Source organism: Ovis aries, chromosome 8 (assembly GCF_016772045.2).
Source record: "Ovis aries strain OAR_USU_Benz2616 breed Rambouillet chromosome 8, ARS-UI_Ramb_v3.0, whole genome shotgun sequence".
NCBI classification, from domain to species: domain Eukaryota; kingdom Metazoa; phylum Chordata; class Mammalia; order Artiodactyla; family Bovidae; genus Ovis; species Ovis aries.
Genome location: NC_056061.1, coordinates 28,006,228 through 28,026,421, shown reverse-complemented (window position 1 = coordinate 28,026,421; position 20,194 = coordinate 28,006,228). Strand labels below are relative to the sequence as shown.

Sequence of the window (20,194 nt, the reverse complement as noted above, 5' to 3'; positions counted from 1 at the left end):
CACCTGCAGCTAGCCAGAAGTCCTGTTTATGTCCGAAACTTTTTATTGTAAACACTGAGGCCCTCTCCCAGGCAGCCCAGATGAATACAGGATAGCGCTGTCCTGTGTAAGGCGGTCTTCCTGGCAGATAAGTCAGGCAGCCTGCCCTCTTCTAGCCCTGGACCCCGGGCTCTGAGGCCAGCTCACTGAGCCTGCGCTCCTCCTGGAAGCGGATGAGAGCATCTCGCTGGTTCACCACATCCAGCAGCTTCCGCAGGACCTGGTCCTCAGCCTGCCGATCAGCAGCTGTCTTTAGGGTTTCTGAAGGGAGGAGATGAAGCTTAGAGGACAGAGGATGCGGCAGAGAGGCACAAGAGGCACAGCCTAATCCTGGCCTGTGTGACTTCTACAACCCCTGCTGTTTCCCACCCTGTCAGACTGGCTTGTCAACACTAATGGTTTTCTAGCACTGTTTAGCTGCAACATCATTCTTAAAGGAAATCTGGTGTAAAAGCTCAGTTGTGCAGCTCTGACTGAAGGTTCAGAGTAGGGGCTTGGAGCCCCATCCTCTGGCGTCCTTCAGTTCAAGAGGCAATTCTGGAGGCATTTCAGCCTCAGAGGTACTCAGACTGGAGGACCTGGGCAGACTAGAGGACTGTTGCTGGGCAGTATCTGCAGTCACGAGGCTTGTGCAAATACCAGCCTCTCCCCACATCCTGCCTACCTTCCCGATTCATGTAGGTTCGCAGCTCTTGGTCCAGCTGCCACTGTTTCTCCTCTAAGTTCAGCTCCTGCACCCTGTGGAGGGCAGGAATAGAAAAGGCACAGATGCCTAGGGTGAGCAAAGCCCTGGCTGGGGCCTGCCTGATGCAATGCCACTGTCCCCCACTCCCCAACCCTTACACCCCTTACGTGATCATGAGCTCAGCCTCCTCGGCCACCAGGCTGTTTTTCTTCTGAACAAGCTGTAACAGCTGTTCTACCCATAATGCCTTTTGCTTTTCGGGGGAACCTGATAAGGAAGAGAGAGGGCCAGTCAGGCCTCCAGCCAGGATCATAGGAGTCGAGGCATGAGGAATAGAGCCTGCTGTGAGTCAGACCTAGCAGTTTGGGGGTTGCTGGGGTCAGAACACAGTGCCAGGAGGCAGAGGTCTCCTAGTTTATCCCTCCCCTGTCTTTACTCACTGCTCTGGCTCCTCAAAGCCAGCTCCAGCTCTGTGCCCCTGGCCTCCAGCTCCCTTAGAGCAGCCTCAATCTCATTTAGTCGCCGCTGGATGGCCTGAGGAGTACAAAACAGGGCCCAGGAGTCTGGTGATTGCTCAAGAACAGAGTCCCAGAGGAGCTCTGATCCCCAGTCTCAGGATTCTGACCCCATCAGAACCTCTGGGAACCCTGAGGCCGCACCTGAGCCTTGCAGAACCGCTTCATCTCCTCCTCCCTGGCCCGGCGCAGCAGAGTCCGACGCCACGTTGGATAATTGTTCATGGTGCCTGAGTTCTTAGCCAAGTTCCTCAGAAACTGTGACAGTCAGGTAGATAAGGGTTGGGGAAGCTCCCATTTAAGAAGGACCAGAAAGACCCTAGGCTGGAAGTGGGGTAAGTTCTGATAGAAAAGGTAGAGGCTTAGAGACATGAAATAGTCAAACCAGGCAAGAACACATTTGGAGATATTTGGGCTCAGAAGAGGCCGGGTGCTGTGGGTTTCTCCTGGGTGAGGGGAAGTGTGTGTTGAGTGGATGTGTGCTGGCTTGGGCAGAATAGGTGGCCAGGTTCTTCCCACTCACCTGTTCCATGTCTGAGTCCAAAGGCACATCTTCCTCTTCCTCTGTTTCCTCTTCACTGGAGGAGGAACTCTCTTCTTCCCCTTTTTCCATGGCCTCAAGAACTGAGCAGGATGTGGACATGGGCTGGAATCCCCACGATCTCCCTCCCCATGCCCCACATCCCTGTCCAAGAATCCAAAAACCACCCACCCATCCCCACCCTGAGCCAGCAGCTACCCTGAGGGCTCTGGACTGGCATTCCCCAGCCCCTGAAGCTTGCTTCCAGGGCTTGGTGGGCCAAGGCAGAGCAGCTTCGGGGGGGCTTGGGTGGAGGCTCCATTTCCGGGTCAGGGGTGAGATGAAGGGTGGATAAACGCTGGCGTTCTGGGCTGGAGAGGCGGATCAGTCGACGGGTGGGCTGGCTGGGGTTTGGGACAGGACTGGTCCCTTGGTGGTGGGCCACGGGAGTCATGGGGCCTGATGGCATGTTATTCTCACTCGGCATGGGAAGGTCCTAGAAAAGCCACCAAATGTTCTGGTCAGTGACCTGCCCAGCATGGGCTGAGGCTGCCCCTTGAGAGAGATGTGGGCCCTGGCATTCATCCATTTGTGCCATTTACTGAACAATGTCAGGCAGTGTTCTGGATACTTGAAATACATCAGTAAGTAAAACAGGACAAAGATCTCTGGCGTCATAGAGTTTACACTCCCGTGGAGGACATTCAGTTTCCCCCCACTCACTCTGCTGGGCCGGGGAGCCCTTTCCTCCTCCTCACCCCCCCACCACACTTCGACAGCTTTTACCTGACTCTCAGGACCTCTGTCGCTGCTATCTTCTTTGTGGCCTGTCTGAGGCAGGTGCTGGAGGCAGTAGAAATATCCTGAGAAGGTGGGAGAGGGAAGGAGGCATCAGACGTAGGCAGACCAAGGATCAGATATTCAGTCTATCAGGGAAGGTGGGGGTGACAAGACTGCATTTGCTGGTGAATTTCTGCCAGCCTCCTGGTTTCTCAGAACCCCACATTTGGGGCTTTGGAGGGGACAGAGAAGACTGAGCTTGGGAGAAGAAAGCGTCATCTTCAGCTTGTTTGTCTACCTCATGTGCAGCACCCCAGTTCCTCTCCACTTTCAAGCTCCTGACCCCGCCTGGTAGGGCCAAACGCAAAGTCCCTCTGAATGCCTCCCAGGCCCACTCACCATCTCCTGGGTGCCGCCCATAGCCACCTGGCCATAATGTGGCCTCACAGATACGACAGCGGAAGCAGCTCCGGTGGAAGAAACAGCCATCAGCACAGAGGCGTTCCAGGATATAGAGGTGTTGCCCACAAAGTGCACACAGATCCTCAGCACTGGCCTGCAGTGACCCCCAGGTCCCAGGTCAACTGGAGTCAAAGCCAAGGTCGGCCCTTTCCCTGAAACACCTCCCTGCCCTTCCCAGGCCTTTGCCTGCAGACAGGGCCCCTGTGCTCACGTCCTGCTGCTGGGATGGCGGTGTCATTGGTTCATCAGGCTCTTGGACAGGTGGCTCCTCAGTACTTGGGGTCTCAGCCTCTATCTGAAAAGGCCAAGAGGTAGAGGGACAGGGTCAGTTAGGGAGTCGTGTGCAGATGAAAGAACTGGAAGGGAAAGGCAGTGAGACTGGATGGGGGGTTGGGTACAGGAGCTTGGGTAGCAAGCAAGACCTGGGGGACAGGACGTGGGCGAGCACCTCAGGGAAGGGACTGTCCAGCCCTTCCATGCATTTACCTCCAGGCGAGGCTTCTTGCCACCAGCATCCTCCCCATTTTCCTGCAACAAGTCCTACATTCTAAGCATGGGCTCTGAGTCCCACACTTCTCCTTTCCCCCATCCTGGATGTCATCCTCTTCACCTCAGGGAACCCCACTGCCCAGCCCAACCCCACCCAAACTCTCCACCTGAGTCCGGGTCCGTTGCAGGGTCCTCTGCAGTTTGCCAAGGAATAGTACAGCAGTGGCAGCGCCTGGGGAGCCTTGGCTGACCGAGCCTGTGAGGAGAGTCGTAGAGATCGGGAAATACTATATCCCCAGAAGTGAGCTATGAGCCAGCCCAGAAGGCTAAAGGATACCTCTCCCAGGATGTCCCTTATAGGGCGCTCTCTCCCTCGCTCTGTCTGTCTGTCCCTCTCTCACACACACACACCCTTGTCGTCCCACCCTCATCTTCCAGCTCACCTGGGTTGTGTGGTGTGCTCTTGAAGGCACTATGGAAGTGGCTGAGGTACGCAATGAGGCCCAGTGGGTCACTCCCTGCCACCATCGCCTGTGCGGACAACACTGGTGTGATGCCCAGCTCATGCTCTGCCATCTTCAGCGCCCAAGAAGTAGCTTCCAGAGCCCCCATTCCCTGGATCTCGGAGGGTTCTCTATGGGGCAGCAGGGAGAAAGGTCAGTGGGAAACCAAAACTTGAGCCCACGGAAAGGGGAGACAGCAGCAGGGGAGGGATAGCGGGAAAGGGAGGCAAGGGGAGGAAGGGTTTTTATTCTCCGCCACACACCCACCACCACCCAGCCAACTACAACGGCTTCTGGCCTTGGGGGGCCTCCACCACTCACAGAGCTCTCCCTATTGAATGGATGCTCACGGGCAGAGGGGCAGGAGTACTATCTCTAGGGAGGTGAAGTGACTAGAGCAGAATTATTAGCAAGTGATGGTGCTGGGATGCAGTGGCTGTGCCCCTCCTACTTGTGATCCCCTGCCATTCCACACTGCCTGGAGGGGGGCAGCACAGAGGCATGGAAGAGAGGGAGGGTCTATCAGGGACCCCCAAGCCCAATCCCTGACTTACAGAAGGGCGGGCCGCAGCCGGTGCACCAGGGCGCACAGAGCCAGCCCATCAGCCCAGGAGGAAGACAGGTCAGTGACATGGACACCGGGGTACCCAGCTGTCTGTTCCTGGCACCAGCGCAGCAGCTCCTCCTGGGAGCCCACTGCCCCTAGGAAGAGGAGGCTGCGCTTGTACCCAGGGCACCCCAGCCCATAGACAGAGCCCAGCTGCTGGCTGTGGGGTCTGTATGGGAGCCAGAAGCAGGGACCCACCCCGACTGAGCACCAGCCTAAGAATGTGAGCAGCACCTCCTTCATCCCCATTTTCTCATTTGAAAAAAAATCTTTGGGGGGAATAAAGTGAAATCACTGCTAGCCGCAGAGAGGCCAGCAGGCTATGAACTGAGGGGCAAAGGAAGCCCAGTGGCTGAAAGGAGAGGAAGGTTTGGGGGTCTGCCAGGTGGGAAGGGGCAGGACAGCCGAGAACGCGGCACGGCTGCCATCCAGTGTTTCAGCGGTAAAGTGCTGAGATACTCCGCAAAGGCTGCCAAATGGCTGCTGCTGCGAAGCGCCCGTTGCCCTTTGCTCTCCAGGACGCCCCCAATCTCCACCCCCCAACCCAGCGGGGCTCCAGCACTCTGCTCCCTGCTGCCAGCGGCTGCAACTGCTATCGGTGCTTACACATCACTGTTCGGTCAATGTTTTAGACGTGCCCCTGGAGGCAGCCTGCTCACCAGTGGCTGGCTTTCCGGAGTCTGTCTTGTCACTCATCTTCTGCACAGGCTCCTTGGCCTCCACGTCGTACAGGTCTCGTACCTACGGCAGCCCCTTTCAGGTCTCCAGGCAGGCTCACCACACACCCGCTCAGCCCATGGGGAAGGGCTGCCTGGGTGGGGCTCACCCAGGGGGACAGTGGCTGCAGGGACCAGGAGGAAGGCCTGCCCTGGGGTGGAGTGCTGACCTGACTGGGGGTCACAGCCCGCAGGTTCAGGTTGGGGTAGCGGGTGGCGGGGTCCAGCCCGTACTGCGCCACGTTGCGGTGCATGTTCTCCGGGGACGTCTGTGACAGGAGCTGGTACAAGCTCTCTCTGGGGGATGAGGGTGAGGGACAGGCACGAGCAGGAGGGCACCATTAGCGCTCACCCCTCAACCACCACCAGGCCTTTGCCTTGTTCTCCTTTATCCACTCCCCCATCTACTTACCCAGCATCTCCGAACCTATTCCTGAGTCTTGTCCCACATCCAGCCCTGCCCTGCCCCACCCCCCAACTCAGGCCTCACCTCTCTGCTAACACCTCTAGGGTCCCAGCGCCCTCTGCCCACCGCTTCACCATCCAGGCGGCATCAAAGGCTGCCAGGAAGCCCCGGGCCACTCCAGTGCCCAGGGGCCAGAAGGGCTGCAGGGCCAGAAGGACAAGAAATAGTTCAGTGAGAGCCCAGCAGAGGGCCCAACCCAACAGGGTTGCCGGAGCCCATGTGCCCCCGAGGCCAGAGCAGGGGCCCCCATGACACCACCAGGCCACCCTCAGCTCCTCTTTACAACAGTAAACCTTTTATTACCCTCCCCTTCCATGAGGCCACTTCCTGCCCTACCTAACCAGGGAATCCCCGTGCCTCCTTACGCGGAATCCAGAGAGCCACCCCTCAATCAGGGAACACTGAGCCCTCACCTCCACCAGACAGTCCCCGACCAGCCCCAGCAGCAGGCGGGTGCCGTGCCTCTCCTGCACCCGAGCAGAGCTCTCTGCCCGCATCATGCTTGTGAAGTCAAAGGCAGAGACGTCCGGCCGCCCATGGGCGTCCTGGGCAAACTCCAGCTTCCCAAGCTTGCCGTGGGTGGCGAAGTCGGCAGCTGCCCGAGCAAAGCGCTGCAAAGCCTCGGGCACCACGTTGGCGCTGCCCAGCAGCCGTTCAGTATCAGGCCAGTCCTGCATGGCCAACAGATCAGAACCATCAGTGTCCTGTCCCCTCAGGTATAGTAGGTACACATCCTGAGGCCCCAGGAACGGGCTCCCCCAGATTACACAGCAGTTGGAGGCTGAGCTGGGACTAGACGTGAAAATCCTGCCTTCCACGCCCAGCATCATTACATGTGTTCAACTAGTTCATTCAGCAGATACCGCCAGGGTGCTTACTACATAGAAGGCACCATTCTAAGCTCTGGGAATCGTCAGCAAGGAAGAGACAGACAAAACCCCTCGTGGAGCTTAGTCCTCATGGAATGCAGTGCTGGGACTGGTATACGGCGTTGACCCCAGAATAGGATTCAAGTGGTCATGGAAGTCTCAGAGAAGAGCTTACTGAGGTAGAGAAAGTGCCACTGCAGACAGGATGGACTCCCTCCACCCCCAGGGGGAGACCATGTCCAGGCCTGGGCCCCACCTCCCAGGGTCCACCATTCAGTCCCTCCCTGCCTGGGCCCCACCTGACGCAGCACTCCCAGCCGTAGGAGGCACTGCTTCTTGGCTGTCATCACGAAGTAGTGGGTGTCATCCTTGTAGTACACGATATTCTCCAGATCAATGCCTGTGGGGTCAGGGCAGGGTGCAGGGCGTGCGTCTCCTCTCATTATGTGTCACTTCCCCAAATACCCCAGACATGCCTGACCTCTGAGCTGGGATCACAGCTTAGCCTGCAGTGGGTCCTCCCTACACAGGGACCCATGAGTTCTGGTGGCACCACGGGCCATCTATCTCAGGCCCAGCAGATGGAGGAGCAAAGAGAGAAACTTGGGTGGAGTGGCAGCGGGGAGACGTGTACCACACGGTCACAGGCTTGCAGAGGACAGCCTGGTTTCTCCAAATGAGATGCGTGGTAGTGTGAAGCCAAAGAAAACCTAGAACACCTCTGGAAGTACCACTTACACTTTGAATTTATGTCACTTTTATATTGAAGCCTATGTACAGAAGCACAAAGCAAAAGCCCATGCATTTGGCAAGAGATTTCTAAGACTTGTCATGCTGGGTGACCAAGTGCGGTTGTGCCTGCTGATTCCCTGGGGGCTCAGGTTCTTTGCTGCCAGGACCACAAAGATGGACAAGTGTGGGATTCTTTGGACTGTGGACAGGTCTAAGAGGGAGAATCGGGAGCTAGGCCATAGTCAGGCACTCGGAAGGGAAACCCTGTGCGGAAGGGCCCTGACCTGTAGCTTTGAGCAGGCTCTGGAAGAAGCTCTGGTTGTAGATCCTGGCCACACCACTGATCTCGGGCACCTGTGTCTCTTCCACGGTGCGCCCGTTCACAAAGTTAGCCGTGATGCCAATTGCCAGTTTGCCGCGCATTTCTCGCACTGTGAAGCCTAGAGGTGAGGACAGGTGGGGAGTGGCCGGAGGATGAGGGGTGTAACAGCCTAGAAAGGCCCAGGAGGAGCTCAAGATGCTGGCTTCTTCAAGGGAAGGGATCACTCACCTTCAGGGACAAATTTACCTCCAGCCGCAGAGATGAGGACATCAAATTCATACTTGGCCAGTTGGGCTGGGGGGCTGGGCTGGAGCTGAGCACGCCAACCACTCCCTGGGGCAGAGGATGTGAGTGGTACAAAGATATAGAAAACTGAAGAGGTCTCTATATTCCCAGGACAATCCAATGAAATAAATAAACATTTAAAAGGTTTTGTGGTTTACAAAGCAGTGACACACTGTCGATCAAATGACACCTTCACAACAACCATGGAAAGGAGGCGAGGAAAGAAATACTTCACATTTTACAAAAGCCCAAAATGAGACTCAGAGGGGTTTGAAAAAGGCCAGGCTGTGAGAAAGGGAGACTCAGCTGACTCCCAACCTTACCCTTTTTCTTTTGCAAGGCCAGGGTATCCTTGGTACATGGGGGTTCTCAAGAGCAGAGAAGTACTTACCCTTTTTGGGAGGAGGCTGCAGGCCAGTGAAAGTGATGCCCCAGTGGATTTCCACCCCCAGCAGTAATGCCACTTTCAACAAGAGGAGCTGCAGTTGCCGGATGCCTGGACGGGAGAAGACATTAGCGACAGGGACCCCAGGATCCTACAGCCTCCCCAAACACCAGTGTGTACCTTGTCTGGGCTGGAGAAGGTCTTAGAGCTCACTCAGTCCAAGTGCCCGTTCTACAGGTGAGGGACCTGAGTCCTGAAAGCCATCTGACTGCAGTGAGTCTTGACCACCCTGCCCTGGGCTGACCCCCACCTACTGGCCTGTCTCTAGGCCCAGGCTCATCCGCCCCTCCAGGCCACCACACGGTGCTCACTGATGTGGTCCAGGGAGCCTGTGCAGAAGCGCCCATAGAACTTCTTGGCGCCGAGTGCCCGAAGGTCGTGGATGGTGAAGGGCCAGAGATGGAGCACGTTGTGACGAGAGAACTTGGTGCGCTTTTCCACCAGCACCACTCGGGCTCCCAGCATCGCCAGCTCCACAGCAGCCCGCAGACCGCAAGGTCCCGCCCCCACCACCAGGCACTGCGAACACACATGGCAGCACAGGCATGGCGGGCCCCCTCCTCTGACTCCGCCCACTCTCCAAGCCCCGCCCCAGGCACTGAGACACACCTTGGTGCCGGTGCAGGCCCGGCCCTGCTGGTAGACCTGCTGGCTCGCTCTCTTGTCCAGCTTGGCCCACAGCGACTTAGCACTCCAGTAGTTGAGCTGGGCCTTGATCTTGTGGTACTGGGAGAGCCCCCCACCAGGCTCCAGCCCCAGGGCCCCGCATAGCCCTTGGAAGCTGCTCAACACATCCTGGCACAGCTGGGCCTGCAAGAAGCTCTCAAAGTGGGCATGCGCTGGGTTGGTGGAGGTGGGTGAGGCCATGGAGACCCCAGGGAGGGGTTCCTGGGGAGGGGCAGAGGCACGTGGTTGCTGGAAAGAAGAAAGGAAGAGATTGCAAGAGGCTGGAGAAAGGAGGAAGGGAAAAGGAAGAGAAGAAGGCAGTGCGGTATCCCCAGGGAGCTCCGGGTCCTACCCAGATGGGCTCCTCTCCTCTCTGTCAGCTGCTCCACAGACAGCCGCAATCCGTTCCACTTCAAGTGAAATCTGCCAAGTTTGGAAATGAAAAATCAGCAGTCCTGAGCTCAGGGGGCCTGCAGAAAGCTAGGGAGCCTCCCACTCAGCCTTCTCAGCCAGGAATCTCCAGGCTCTACTCCATCCCTGGGGGACAGCAGTTCTTACCCCGCCTTCAGCGAGGCCCTGCGCGGCCCTGCAAGCAGGCTGGGAGAATTTCTCAGACATGAAGAGGGCAGGGTGTCAGAGAAATGGGCTTTCCTTGCAGTACAGACAGGGACAGATCTAATATCTGCAACCCCAGCTGCCAGGCACACACACTGTCCCATCTCACCCCATGCCTCCCTGTGCCCCGCAGCCCTCAATGGACTGTGTGCCGTTGGGTGTGGTGTGTCTTATGCCAGGGGCAAAGTTTTCCTCCTTAGCACTTGCCATTGCCTCTTAAAGGGGAGGAGGAGGTGGTGGTGGTGGTTTAGTCGCTAAGTCGTGTCCAACTCTTGGGACTCCATGGACTGTAGCCCACTAGGCTCCTCTGTCCTTGGGATTCTCCAGGCAAGAACTCTGGAGTGGCTTGCCATTTCCTTCTCCAGGGGATCTTCCTGACCCAGGGATAGAACCCAGGTCTCCCGCATTGCAGTCAGATTCTTTACCAACTGAGCCTGGAGGGAAGCCCCTTCTCTAACCACGTAGGATCCACTTCCCACCACCAAACTACCTTAACAGACAGCCCCAGGATGTTGCGTCTGTCTGGTGACAAACAACTAGGCCTATTTCTGACTCACTGTGGTCAGAATACTTCCCCTGTGACTTGCTACTGCTCCAGTGGCCACAAGACCGTTCGGGGAGTTGGGGGGCGTCAGGGCAGCAGGATTCGCTCCGCCCAGCTTCTCTCACTCCCACAGACACCCCGCCCCATCCCTGCTCGCTCTCCCAGGAATCTCTCCAGACAAGGCTTCTCTTTGTCCCCTTCTCCCTCGCTGGGGCACCCACCCACGCAACTTGAGGGGTGGCAGAGCTTTCTCACGTTGGGGCCAGGAGGAATCAGAGGGTAAGGGGATGTGGTTGCCCACGGGGGAGTTAAGGACGGTGGTGGCCTAGCCCAGGGAAGACCCTTGAGCTGATCCCCCTGACCCCATCAGTCGCCTCCTCGGTCCCAGCCCGGAGCCCCGCAGGCCAGGCCCAGGCAGGAGATTAAAATCACCGCCACAGGTCACCTGGACGAGGCGGACTGAATGTCAGTAAGGGCAAAGGTCTCTCTTGGAAGGTGGAAAGGAGGAAGACCTCAGCGAAGTGGGGAGAGGGGCGACCCAATCTGGAAACACCAAGACAAAGAATGTGCGAGCGGTAGGGCGGTCCGGAAGGATGGAGGGAGCTGGACCGCTGGCAGCGGGCGGTTGGGAGTACTCACACTCTGGACCGTAAAGTTTGGGAGGGGCTGGGCAGGACGGAGGCGCAGAGACACTGCGCCTGACGGGCCAGGCGGGATTCACGAGGGCCTCGAGCCACATTTCCCAGGAGGCGCATCCCTACCCCCACCCCGGGACCCCGCGGGTCGGGGGGCGCACATTTGGCGCGGCTGGACAACTTACCGGGGGCTTGGGAGCCCGCAGGGGTCTCTTCCTGCCAGGCGGGCGTGCCAGTCCGGGCGGGTTGGGAGGCGGGGACAGAGGAAGGGGGGTGGAGGAGGAGGAGGAAAGGAGGGTGGAAGAGGCAGAGGAGGCGCGGACCAAAATCTGGGGTTGAGGGCTGCGGGCCGGTGCGCCCGACCTGCGAGTCTAGCTGGGCGTGGGCTTCTGCCAAGCACGCTCAGCCGGCAGAGACTTTATTGGAGCCTCATTAACATCTCATTAGCAGGCGATCCCCGGCTGGGGGCAGCCAGGGACCCGCCCACGGCTGCAGGGTGGTGCCCGAGGGCGTGGCGCCGCAGACGCAGTGTTCCGGCTAGGGGCGGGAGACCCCGGCCCAGCCTGGCCCGGTCGCTTAAGCAAGGGTCGGAGGCTCCGGGAGCCCGGCCCACACCAGCGGCGGAGGTTCCGGGATCCCGACAGCACACCAGCGGCGGAGGCTCTGGGAGCCCCGCAGCACACTAGCGGCCTCCGGCTCCATTCCGGAGCCTGCGCCTAAAAGCTTGTCCTTCCCAGGCGGGCGAGGTAACCCGGCCTTGCGCAGTACCTACTGAGCTGCCGCCTCCGAGCCCTGGCCCGGAGAAGGAGCTCGCACTGAGCAAGAAGTTTGCAGAAGCTGTTGAGTAGCGCCGAAGTATCTGCGTCCTTTACACCTCTCCTACGAGGAGATTCACGGCCCGGGTACTCCACGATGGATCCAAGCTCGGTGTCCACCTACCCTGCAACCAGTCTGCACCTAGACCCGAGCTGAGGGCATCCAGCACGGACGCAAAGTCCTGGAAACTCGGCAATCTGCAGCGTCCACAGCGGCAGAAGTGAGAAGGCAAGAAGGTCTTGAGGTGGGGCTGGGGGACCACTTCTAAGACAGGCGGAAATGAGAAGGGTGTGAATGAGACGCTGGTTCCCCAATATTCAAGAATGCCTGGGAGAAAGGACCCACAGAACTGTTTGGTACCAACTTCCTCATATTCCCCATGAGGAAACAACTGAATGTGAACGCACTCTTCCAAGGTCATTCAACTAGTTAATATTAATAAAACATCAGTTTTCCTTTATTAAACGTCTATTATGAATATTAATCTCAATGATCACAAATGTCCCGTTTTACTGAAAAGGAAACCGAGGGTCACCCATGGCAAAGTTGCATAGCAAGTGGCAGAGCTGGTATGGGACCCAGGTCTATCTAACACCACACCAGTGCTGATCTAATGTGACAAGTGAAAGGCTGGCATCCTGAGAGACTGTTTCTTGTTTAGAGGAAGTGACACCATTACACTGGAAACTCGAAACAGAGGGATGAATGGCACTGGAAAGAGCTGGGGACCCTATGGCTCTCCCCTCTTTATTTTCATTTTGCATTCCCTGGAAACCCTCTGAGACCCAGTAAAACCTATATACACACTGCTCCCAGCTTGAGATGAGAAGCAGGGAAGGGGAAATGCCTGCTTTCTGCCAGCAGAGGCAGGGAATTGAGCCAGGTCCAGCTCAGGAAACCAGGGCAGTCTCCCAGCTGGGCCCATCCTAGCTCTTGTGTATGACTAGTCATTTGGCTTGAAATCAATTTGCCAAATATGAGACACACCCATATTTAAATACATTGTGTCAGAAGGATTCTAAGTCCACTCTGAATGGGTTACCTGTTTTAGAATCATTCCATTTCCCTTTCATTAGTAGATGGTAAACAACCAGCCGCTCTGACTTTGAGGTTAGCAGAGGCCCGGCATGGTCTGGCCCTTGACTCAATGACTTGCATCTCAACCAAATAGGGGTTTGCGGCTCTCCAAATGACAGAAGGTAAAATTTGTCTTTAAAAAAAGATCACAGAATAATGACTTCATCAATGCTTAAAAATAACTGCTGACTTGGAGTTTCACTCTATGTTAATTAAAGATACACGGTAGAGCAGAGAGCAATGGGGAATGGTTTTTAATCTAGAAGATCTGGCCAGATGGCAGCTTTACTTCACATGAATTTAAGTGACCTTGAAAAGTCACCAACCACTATGTTTCAGTCTCAGCTCTAAATGGAGGCACTTTAATTACTGAATCTCTTCAATCCATTTTGATTCTAAAATCCTGTTACTCAATGTTGGTGATTCTAAGAAATGTACAGTCTAGGAGGCCCAAAACAAATTCTATTTTAGACTTTCTTCAAAGACAGTCATGAGCCACATTATTGAGTCACGATCCATATTACATGTGTATACAAAACTAAAAATACTGGCACAAACACACTAGCTAATTTATGCTGGGTCAAATAAGTGGCTGATACGTGAAAAGTCAGCTGGCTTTTTTGTTGGTTATTGGCCATGTGGCACATGGCCTCTGGGATCTTAATTCTCTGACCAGGGATCAAACCCAAGCAGTGGATATGCTGAGTCCTGACCACTAGACTGCCAGGGAATTCCACGAAAAGTCATTTTAAAAGAATCTCAGGACTTCCCTGGTGGTTCAGTGGTTAAGAATCTGACTCTCCAACTGGCAGATGGTAAAATGTCTTTTAAAAAGATCATAGAATAATGATCTGACTGCCCATTCAGAGGACATAGTTCCATCCCTGGTCTGGGAAGATCCCACATGCATTGGGGCAGCTAAGTCTGTGGGCCACTGTGACTGACCCTGCGCTCTAGAGCCTACAAGCGGCAACTCCTGAAGCCTGCGCACCTAGAGCCTCTCCTCTGCCAACAGGAGAAGTCACCACACTGAGAACCACCCCCCCCCACCACAACTAGAGAGTAGTCCCTGTGTAGCAACAAAGACCCAGCGCAACCAAAAATAAATACACATTTTAAAAAATAATAAAAGAATCCCATTCGAATGATTTTGCAAATAAATCATGTGAGTAGTGGCCTAGGTTAGAAACCTGAGCCATTAAAACAGGGTTCCTTTCCTCTAATTTACACCATGTTGTCTTTCTGCAATGCCATCCTTACCTCACCTCCCATCCTTTCATCTCCTCAACCTGGAGTCAGAAACTGGATCCCTAATACTGCAGGTGATGGTTCTATACCATCCTATATATGACTTTACACTGGGAGGTCAGTGTGTTCAAACGCCACACCCACAGTCCTGGGTCAGGAGCCACAACTGCCGTCTAACCAAGCAGACACAGCTCCTAATGTAAAATAATTACCGGCTGAGTCCAAAGTGTAGCGTGCTGTGGACAGATATGAAAGGTGGCTTGCCTGAGATTAAAGGGTAGGAGAGAATTAGAGGGTGAGGAAGTGACACTTGCACTGAATTCTGACAGATGTGCAGACACTGAGACGGAGAGGAGGGGCAGAAACCTTTCAAGCCTGAGAAACTGCCTGCCTCAAAGCCTGAGGCAGGAAGTTGCTGGCTGTGTTTCGGGAACAGCAAGGAAGACAGTGTAGCTGGAAGTGAGAATGCGGAAGGGACCCAAGAGGAAGATGGGCTGGGGATTTTATTCTGAGCGCAGTGGGAAACTGCAGAGGATTATAAGCAGAGCAGAGGTAATAATCATATTTCCATTCAGTTCAGTTCAGTTCAGTTCAGTCGCTCAGTCGTGTCCTACTCTTTGCGACCCCATGAATCGCAGCATGCCAGGCCTCCCTGTCCATCACCAACTCCCGGAGTTCACTCAGACTCACGTCCATCGAGTCAGTGATGCCATCCAGCCATCTCATCCTCTGTTGTCCCCTTCTCCTCCTGCCCCCAATCCCTCCCAGCATCACAGTCTTTTCCAATGAGTCAACTCTTCGCATGAGGTGGCCAAAGTACTGGAATTTCAGCTTTAGCATCATTCCTTCCAAAGAAATCCCAGGGCTGATCTCCTTCAGAATGGACTGGTTGAATCTCCTGGCAGTCCAAGGGACTCTCAAGAGTCTTCTCCAACACCATACTTCAAAAGCATCAATCCTTCGGCGCTCAGCTTTCTTCACATTCCGACTCTCACATCCATACATGACCACAGGAAAAACCATAGCCTTGACTAGACGGACCTTAGTTGGCAAAGTAATGTCTCTGCTTTTGAATATGCTATCTAGGTTGGTCATAACTTTTCTTCCAAGGAGTGTCTTTTAATTTCGTGGCTGCAGTCACCATCTGCAGTGATTTTGGAGCCCCCAAAAATAAAGTCTGATACTGTTTCCCCATCTATTTCCCATGAAGTGATGGGACCGGATGCCATGATCTTTGTTTTCTGAATGTTGAGCTTTAAGCCAACTTTTTCACTGTCCTCTTTCACTTTCATCAAGAGGCTTTTGAGTTCCTCTTCGCTTTCTGCCATAAGGGTGGTGTCATCTGCCTATCTGAGGTTATTGATATTTCTCCCAGCAATCTTGATTCTAGCTTGTGTTTCTTCCAGCCCAGCGTTTCTAATGATGTACTCTGCATAGAAGTTAAATAAGCAGGGTGACAATATACAGCTTTGATGCACTCCTTCTCCTATTTGGAACCAGTCTGTTGTTCCATGTCCAGTTCTAACTGCTGCTTCCTGACCTGCATACAGATTTCTCAAGAGGCAGGTCAGGTGCTCTGGTATTCCCATCTCTCTCAGAATTTTCCACAGTTTATTGTGATCCACACAGTCAAAGGCTTTGGCATAGTCAATAAAGCAGAAATAGATGTTTTTTCTGGAACTCTCTTGCTTTTTCCATGATCCAACAGATGTTGGCAATTTGATCTCTGGTTCCTCTGCCTTTTCTAAAACCAGCTTGAACATCAGGAAGTTCACAGTTCACATATTGCTGAAGCCTGGCTTAGACAATTTTGAGCATTACTTTACTAGCATGTGAGATGAGTGCAATTGTGCGGTAGTTTGGGCATTCTTTGGCATTGCCTTTCTTTGGGATTGGAATGAAAACTGACCTTTTCCAGTCCTGTGGCCACTGCTGAGTTTTATTCATGCATTTAGCAAGGCGCTGTGCTTGATGCTCAGGGCAGAGCAGTGAGCCCAGATGGACCACCATTTCCAGCAGAAAAGGGGGCAGGGGAGGGGAAGAAAGGCAGGCGTACTGGCAAGAGAACGTGGTGATGGTGCAGCAGTTTGGATGGAAGAAGTGGATGGACTCAAAGTACAGTCTGAGGTGAAACTGATATAACTTGATGATGGATTGGGAGTGGAGCATGAGGAGAGGCCCATCAAGAATGAATCCCAGCGTTCTCTTTTGGCTGGTAAGAGTGAGGGACTTGAAAATTTGGGTCCCTCATCCTTTCTTACTCTGCCCTGAAACCTCATCCTCTATATGCTGCTTTTTATTCAAATACTTTCCCCAGAAATCAATGATGATTTCATATACTCTGAGATAACACAAAGGACAGAGATTAAAAAATACAAATAGGCTCAGGATCTGTTTAAATACTTTCCCATATTTTTGTTAAGAGAGTAATTTTATACTTCAGACATTAAGATTATAGGAAAATTTGTCCAGAAGCCACTTAATCATACTAGAATTATCTATAAGAGGTAGTTTTTTTTTTTTTTTTAATGTAGACATTCTTGTTTATAACTCTAATTTAGCCTAAGGAAGCTTCAGTTTAACTTTTCATCCAAGGATGAAACAAACTAAAACAAAAGCCAAACTATTCCTTTGGAATATTTTCAAATCCATATTTTAAATGATCTAATATTATGGATAAGATTTCCATGGTGGCTCAGATGGTAAAGAATCTGCCTGCAATGCAGGAGACCTGGATTCAATCCCTGGGTCAAGAAGATCCCCTGGAGAAGGGAATGGCAACCCATTCCAGTATTCTTGCCTGGAGAATTCCATGGACAGAGAAGCCTGGCAGGCTGCAGTCCATGGGGTTGCAAAAAGTCAGATAAGACTGAGTGACTAACAATATCATGGATATTAAGAATTCAAAACAAATTGGGACTTCCCTGGTGGTCCAGTGGTTAAGGCTCATGCTTCCACTGCAAGGGGTGAGGGTTCAATCCCTGGCTGGAGAACTAAGATCCTCCATGCCACATGGTGTGGCCAAAAAAAAAAAAAAAAAAAAAAAAAATCAATCAATCAAAACAATAAATCTATGCTCTGAGACCAAGAAATTTCCCTGACCTCTGCTCAACTTTTCCCCTTTCTATATGTCACACTGGATATAGTACTATTTTTCACTTATAAAGGAAAAAAGCTAAGATCTCTTCCTAATGTTATCTAAAGTTCCTACACTTTATGTTGAGAAGGTGATCAAATGAGCTTCAGTATAAAAGCTCTTCTGAAAGTAGTGAAAGTGTTAGTCACTCAGTCATGTCCAACTCTTGGACAGGCTTCTCTGTCCATGGAATTCTCCAGGCAAGAATACTAGAGTAGGTAGCCATTCCCTTGTCCAGGAGATCTTCCCACCCAGGGACTGAACCCAGGTCTCCTGCATTGCAGGCAGATTCTTTACTGTCTGAGCCACCAGGGAGGCCCAAAAGCTCTCTTGCTGCTAAGTCGCTTAAGTTGTGTCAGACTCTGTGTGACTCCATAGACGGCAGCCCTCCAGGCTCTCCCGTCCCTGGGATTCTCCAGGCAAGAACACTGGAGTGGGGTGCCATTTCCTTCTCCAGTGCATGAGAGTGAAAAGTGAAAGTGAAGTCACTCAGTTGTGTCCAACTCTTAGCCACCCCATGGACTGCAGCCTACCAGGCTCCTCCATCCATGGGATTTTCCAGGCAAGAGTACTGGAGTGGGGTGCCACTGCCTTCTCTGAAGCTCTCCTAGTGTGGTACATTTCCAGTGAGAATGATGATATGTACACATATTCTAGTCAACTCATGTTTTTGTTGTTTAACTAAGTGTAAAGAATTTGAAAGCAAGATAAACTATCACAGTGACATTCCAGCTTCTTTTAGAGGTCATTCCGTTATACCTGCTGTTTACAAAAGGCAAAGGGAATTATTTTGGTGGTGGGGGAGGGGCAGGTAAGTCCTCCAGATCTACTCTTTACAAAAGCAGGACAAAGTATTTTCTTTAAATTCCTGAGAACTTAAGCTTATTTTAGTTTGGAAACTAAGGATGAACATTTACCTTAATACTTATAAGGTTAGCAAAAATAAAGCAAATCTGCCTTAAATACAAAATAGCCTCAGTCAGAAATTTGAAAAAAGGGCCCACTTACAGAAGTTCATGTTAGTTAATTTTCACTTTAGTAGAAACTTCTATTCAATTGGCAAACTGCAATTAAGATTTGAAGCTTAATAGTAGTAAAATACTAACATGAGTATTATTAATATGGTCGTTACTGCATTCTGTAGGAGAGAGGCTAACTTACTATTATTGTTTTATGAAAAAGCTTATGATTGTATGCTAAAATTTCATAAACAGATCCTCTAGTCAATAAAGTTCTACTACATGAAGCAGATCATATGTAAAGAGAAACCCAGCTTAATGTTTCAAAAGGCTGATGGTATTAAACCCATCTGGTAGGAATAGCCAGCCCTGTGCCCCAGTTCCAGTTCTGCCACTTACTGTGTGACCTTGGGCAATGGGCGTCATCTGTCGGTGCCTCAGTGTTCTCATCTGTAAAATAGGTGTAATAATATAGAAACATCATGACAATTAAGTAAAATAAGATTGTGCTTCAAATGGGTTATGGGTGTATCCAACACTACTTCCCTTCTCACTCCAGATGCCAGGTGTTACTAACGCCCATACATCAAAATGTGACTATTTGGAGATACTGCCTTTAATGAAGTAACCAGGGTAAAATGTGGTCACCAGGGTAAGCCCTAATCCAATGAGTAGTGTCATTATAAGGAGATTAGGATAAAAACACAGGAGAGGAAGAGCATGTGAAGACACAAGGAGGAAAAGATGGCAAGGAGGCCTCAGAAGACACCAGTCCTCACCAGTCCAACACCTTCATACTAGACTTGCAGCCTCCGGAACTGTGAGAAAATAAATTTGTCATTTAGGCCAGTCAGTTTGTAGTATTTGTTATAGCAGCCCTACCTAGCAAACTAATATGCCAATCATGGCCAGAGATGCCTGGAGTCCTCTAACTGAAGGGTACCATATGAGACCTTCTGTGCACCCTGATATAGAAAAGGTTTCAGAGGTCCTAAGATATAGACCTGAAACACCTGGCTTTGCTCAAGGCCTACAGTAAAGATTCAACAAGGCAGATATTGTTATTACTCCAGCTTATGAAAACCTAGGTGTAAGCATCTATAATGAGACTCTCATATCCCTCAACATCATGTGACCAGTTTCTCACATTCACAGCACAAGAACCAGATGCAGAAAAATACACAGATGAGAGACAGAAAGAGGAGTTTCAAGAAACACACAGGCCAAGCTCAAGGACAGCTCATTTTGATGGCAAGAGCTCAAGTCTTCCCAAGGCTAGCCTTCTACCGAGAGAAAACCAAAGATTTCATCTGCAAAAGTGATAAGGTGGTTTCAGCAGTCTGGAAGCATAATTTTCTGCTGTAGTTCTATAGTGTTAGTCACTCAGTCATGTCCAACTCTTTGTGATCCCACTGACTGTAGCCCACCAGGCTCCTCTGTCTGTGGAATTCTCTAGGCAAGAAGACTGGCCTGCCATGCCCTCTTTCAGGGGATCTTCCCGACCCAGGGATCGAACCTGGGTCTTCTGTATTGCAGGCAGATTCTTAACTGTCTGAGCCACCAGGGAAGACTTACTTGGCTTCTACTAGTACTACTTCTCAACTAGTCCCTAAGAACTGCAATTTGTTAAAACAATTGTTTCAACTGCACAAGCTTAATACAAACTAAGTTGTGAAACAATGAGCCAACAACTTCTCAAAGGCAATAGAAACATTTTTCTGTCCATGTCATTTCCTTTGGGTGCAGTCACTGAATTTTAAAATCAGGATTTCAGGGACTTTCCTGGTGGTCCAGTGGCTTAGACTCCATATTCCCACTGCAAGGGGAGAGAGTTTCAAGGGGGGAAGAGTTCAATCTCTGATTGGGGAACTAAGATCCTGTGTGCCCACACCTGGACTGACAAAGCAAACAATGAAACCCTAAAATTAAGGATTTAATTCAAAGGGACAGAATGTGTATTTAGGACATAGAAGAGAGACTTGATTTATAAAGCTTTCCTTTTCTCACTTCCCTTTGACAGCTGGTCAAATAACCCAGAATCTTCCGAAAGAGATTTTTATTGC

The 20,194-nt window shown here is 52.1% G+C and overlaps 1 protein-coding gene and 1 long non-coding RNA gene across 4 annotated transcripts; one reads left to right on the top strand and one right to left on the bottom strand.

The window, feature by feature from the left end:
• Positions 1–25: 25 nt before the first annotated feature.
• Positions 26–11,289, bottom strand: MICAL1 (microtubule associated monooxygenase, calponin and LIM domain containing 1). 3 transcript variants are annotated; one of them, XM_042253328.1, is made up of 26 exons: positions 11,081–11,289; positions 9,454–9,524; positions 9,045–9,350; positions 8,747–8,954; positions 8,382–8,486; positions 7,934–8,038; positions 7,668–7,823; positions 6,951–7,051; positions 6,196–6,453; positions 5,807–5,922; positions 5,487–5,613; positions 5,260–5,341; positions 4,548–4,695; positions 3,934–4,124; positions 3,658–3,746; positions 3,488–3,541; positions 3,213–3,296; positions 2,939–3,095; positions 2,546–2,622; positions 1,979–2,255; positions 1,763–1,863; positions 1,384–1,497; positions 1,165–1,258; positions 892–991; positions 704–777; positions 26–300 (listed from the first exon to the last, which is right to left on the bottom strand). In XM_042253328.1, the coding sequence occupies exons 3-26, from the start codon at positions 9,300–9,302 to the stop codon at positions 152–154; spliced, it is 3,225 nt and encodes a 1,074-aa protein (XP_042109262.1). In that variant the 5' UTR covers positions 9,303–9,350; positions 9,454–9,524; positions 11,081–11,289; the 3' UTR covers positions 26–151. The 3 variants fall into 3 exon arrangements, with proteins under 3 accessions (XP_042109262.1, XP_004011262.2, XP_027828182.1); XM_004011213.5 differs by having other exon boundaries at positions 3,488–3,529; XM_027972381.2 differs by lacking the exon at positions 3,488–3,541.
• On the top strand, positions 9,963–12,201 carry LOC121820165 (uncharacterized). Its single transcript, XR_006060601.2, has 2 exons — positions 9,963–10,539; positions 11,633–12,201. It is a non-coding gene; the product is annotated as an uncharacterized LOC121820165 (long non-coding RNA).
• The last annotated feature ends 7,993 nt before the right edge of the window (positions 12,202–20,194 follow it).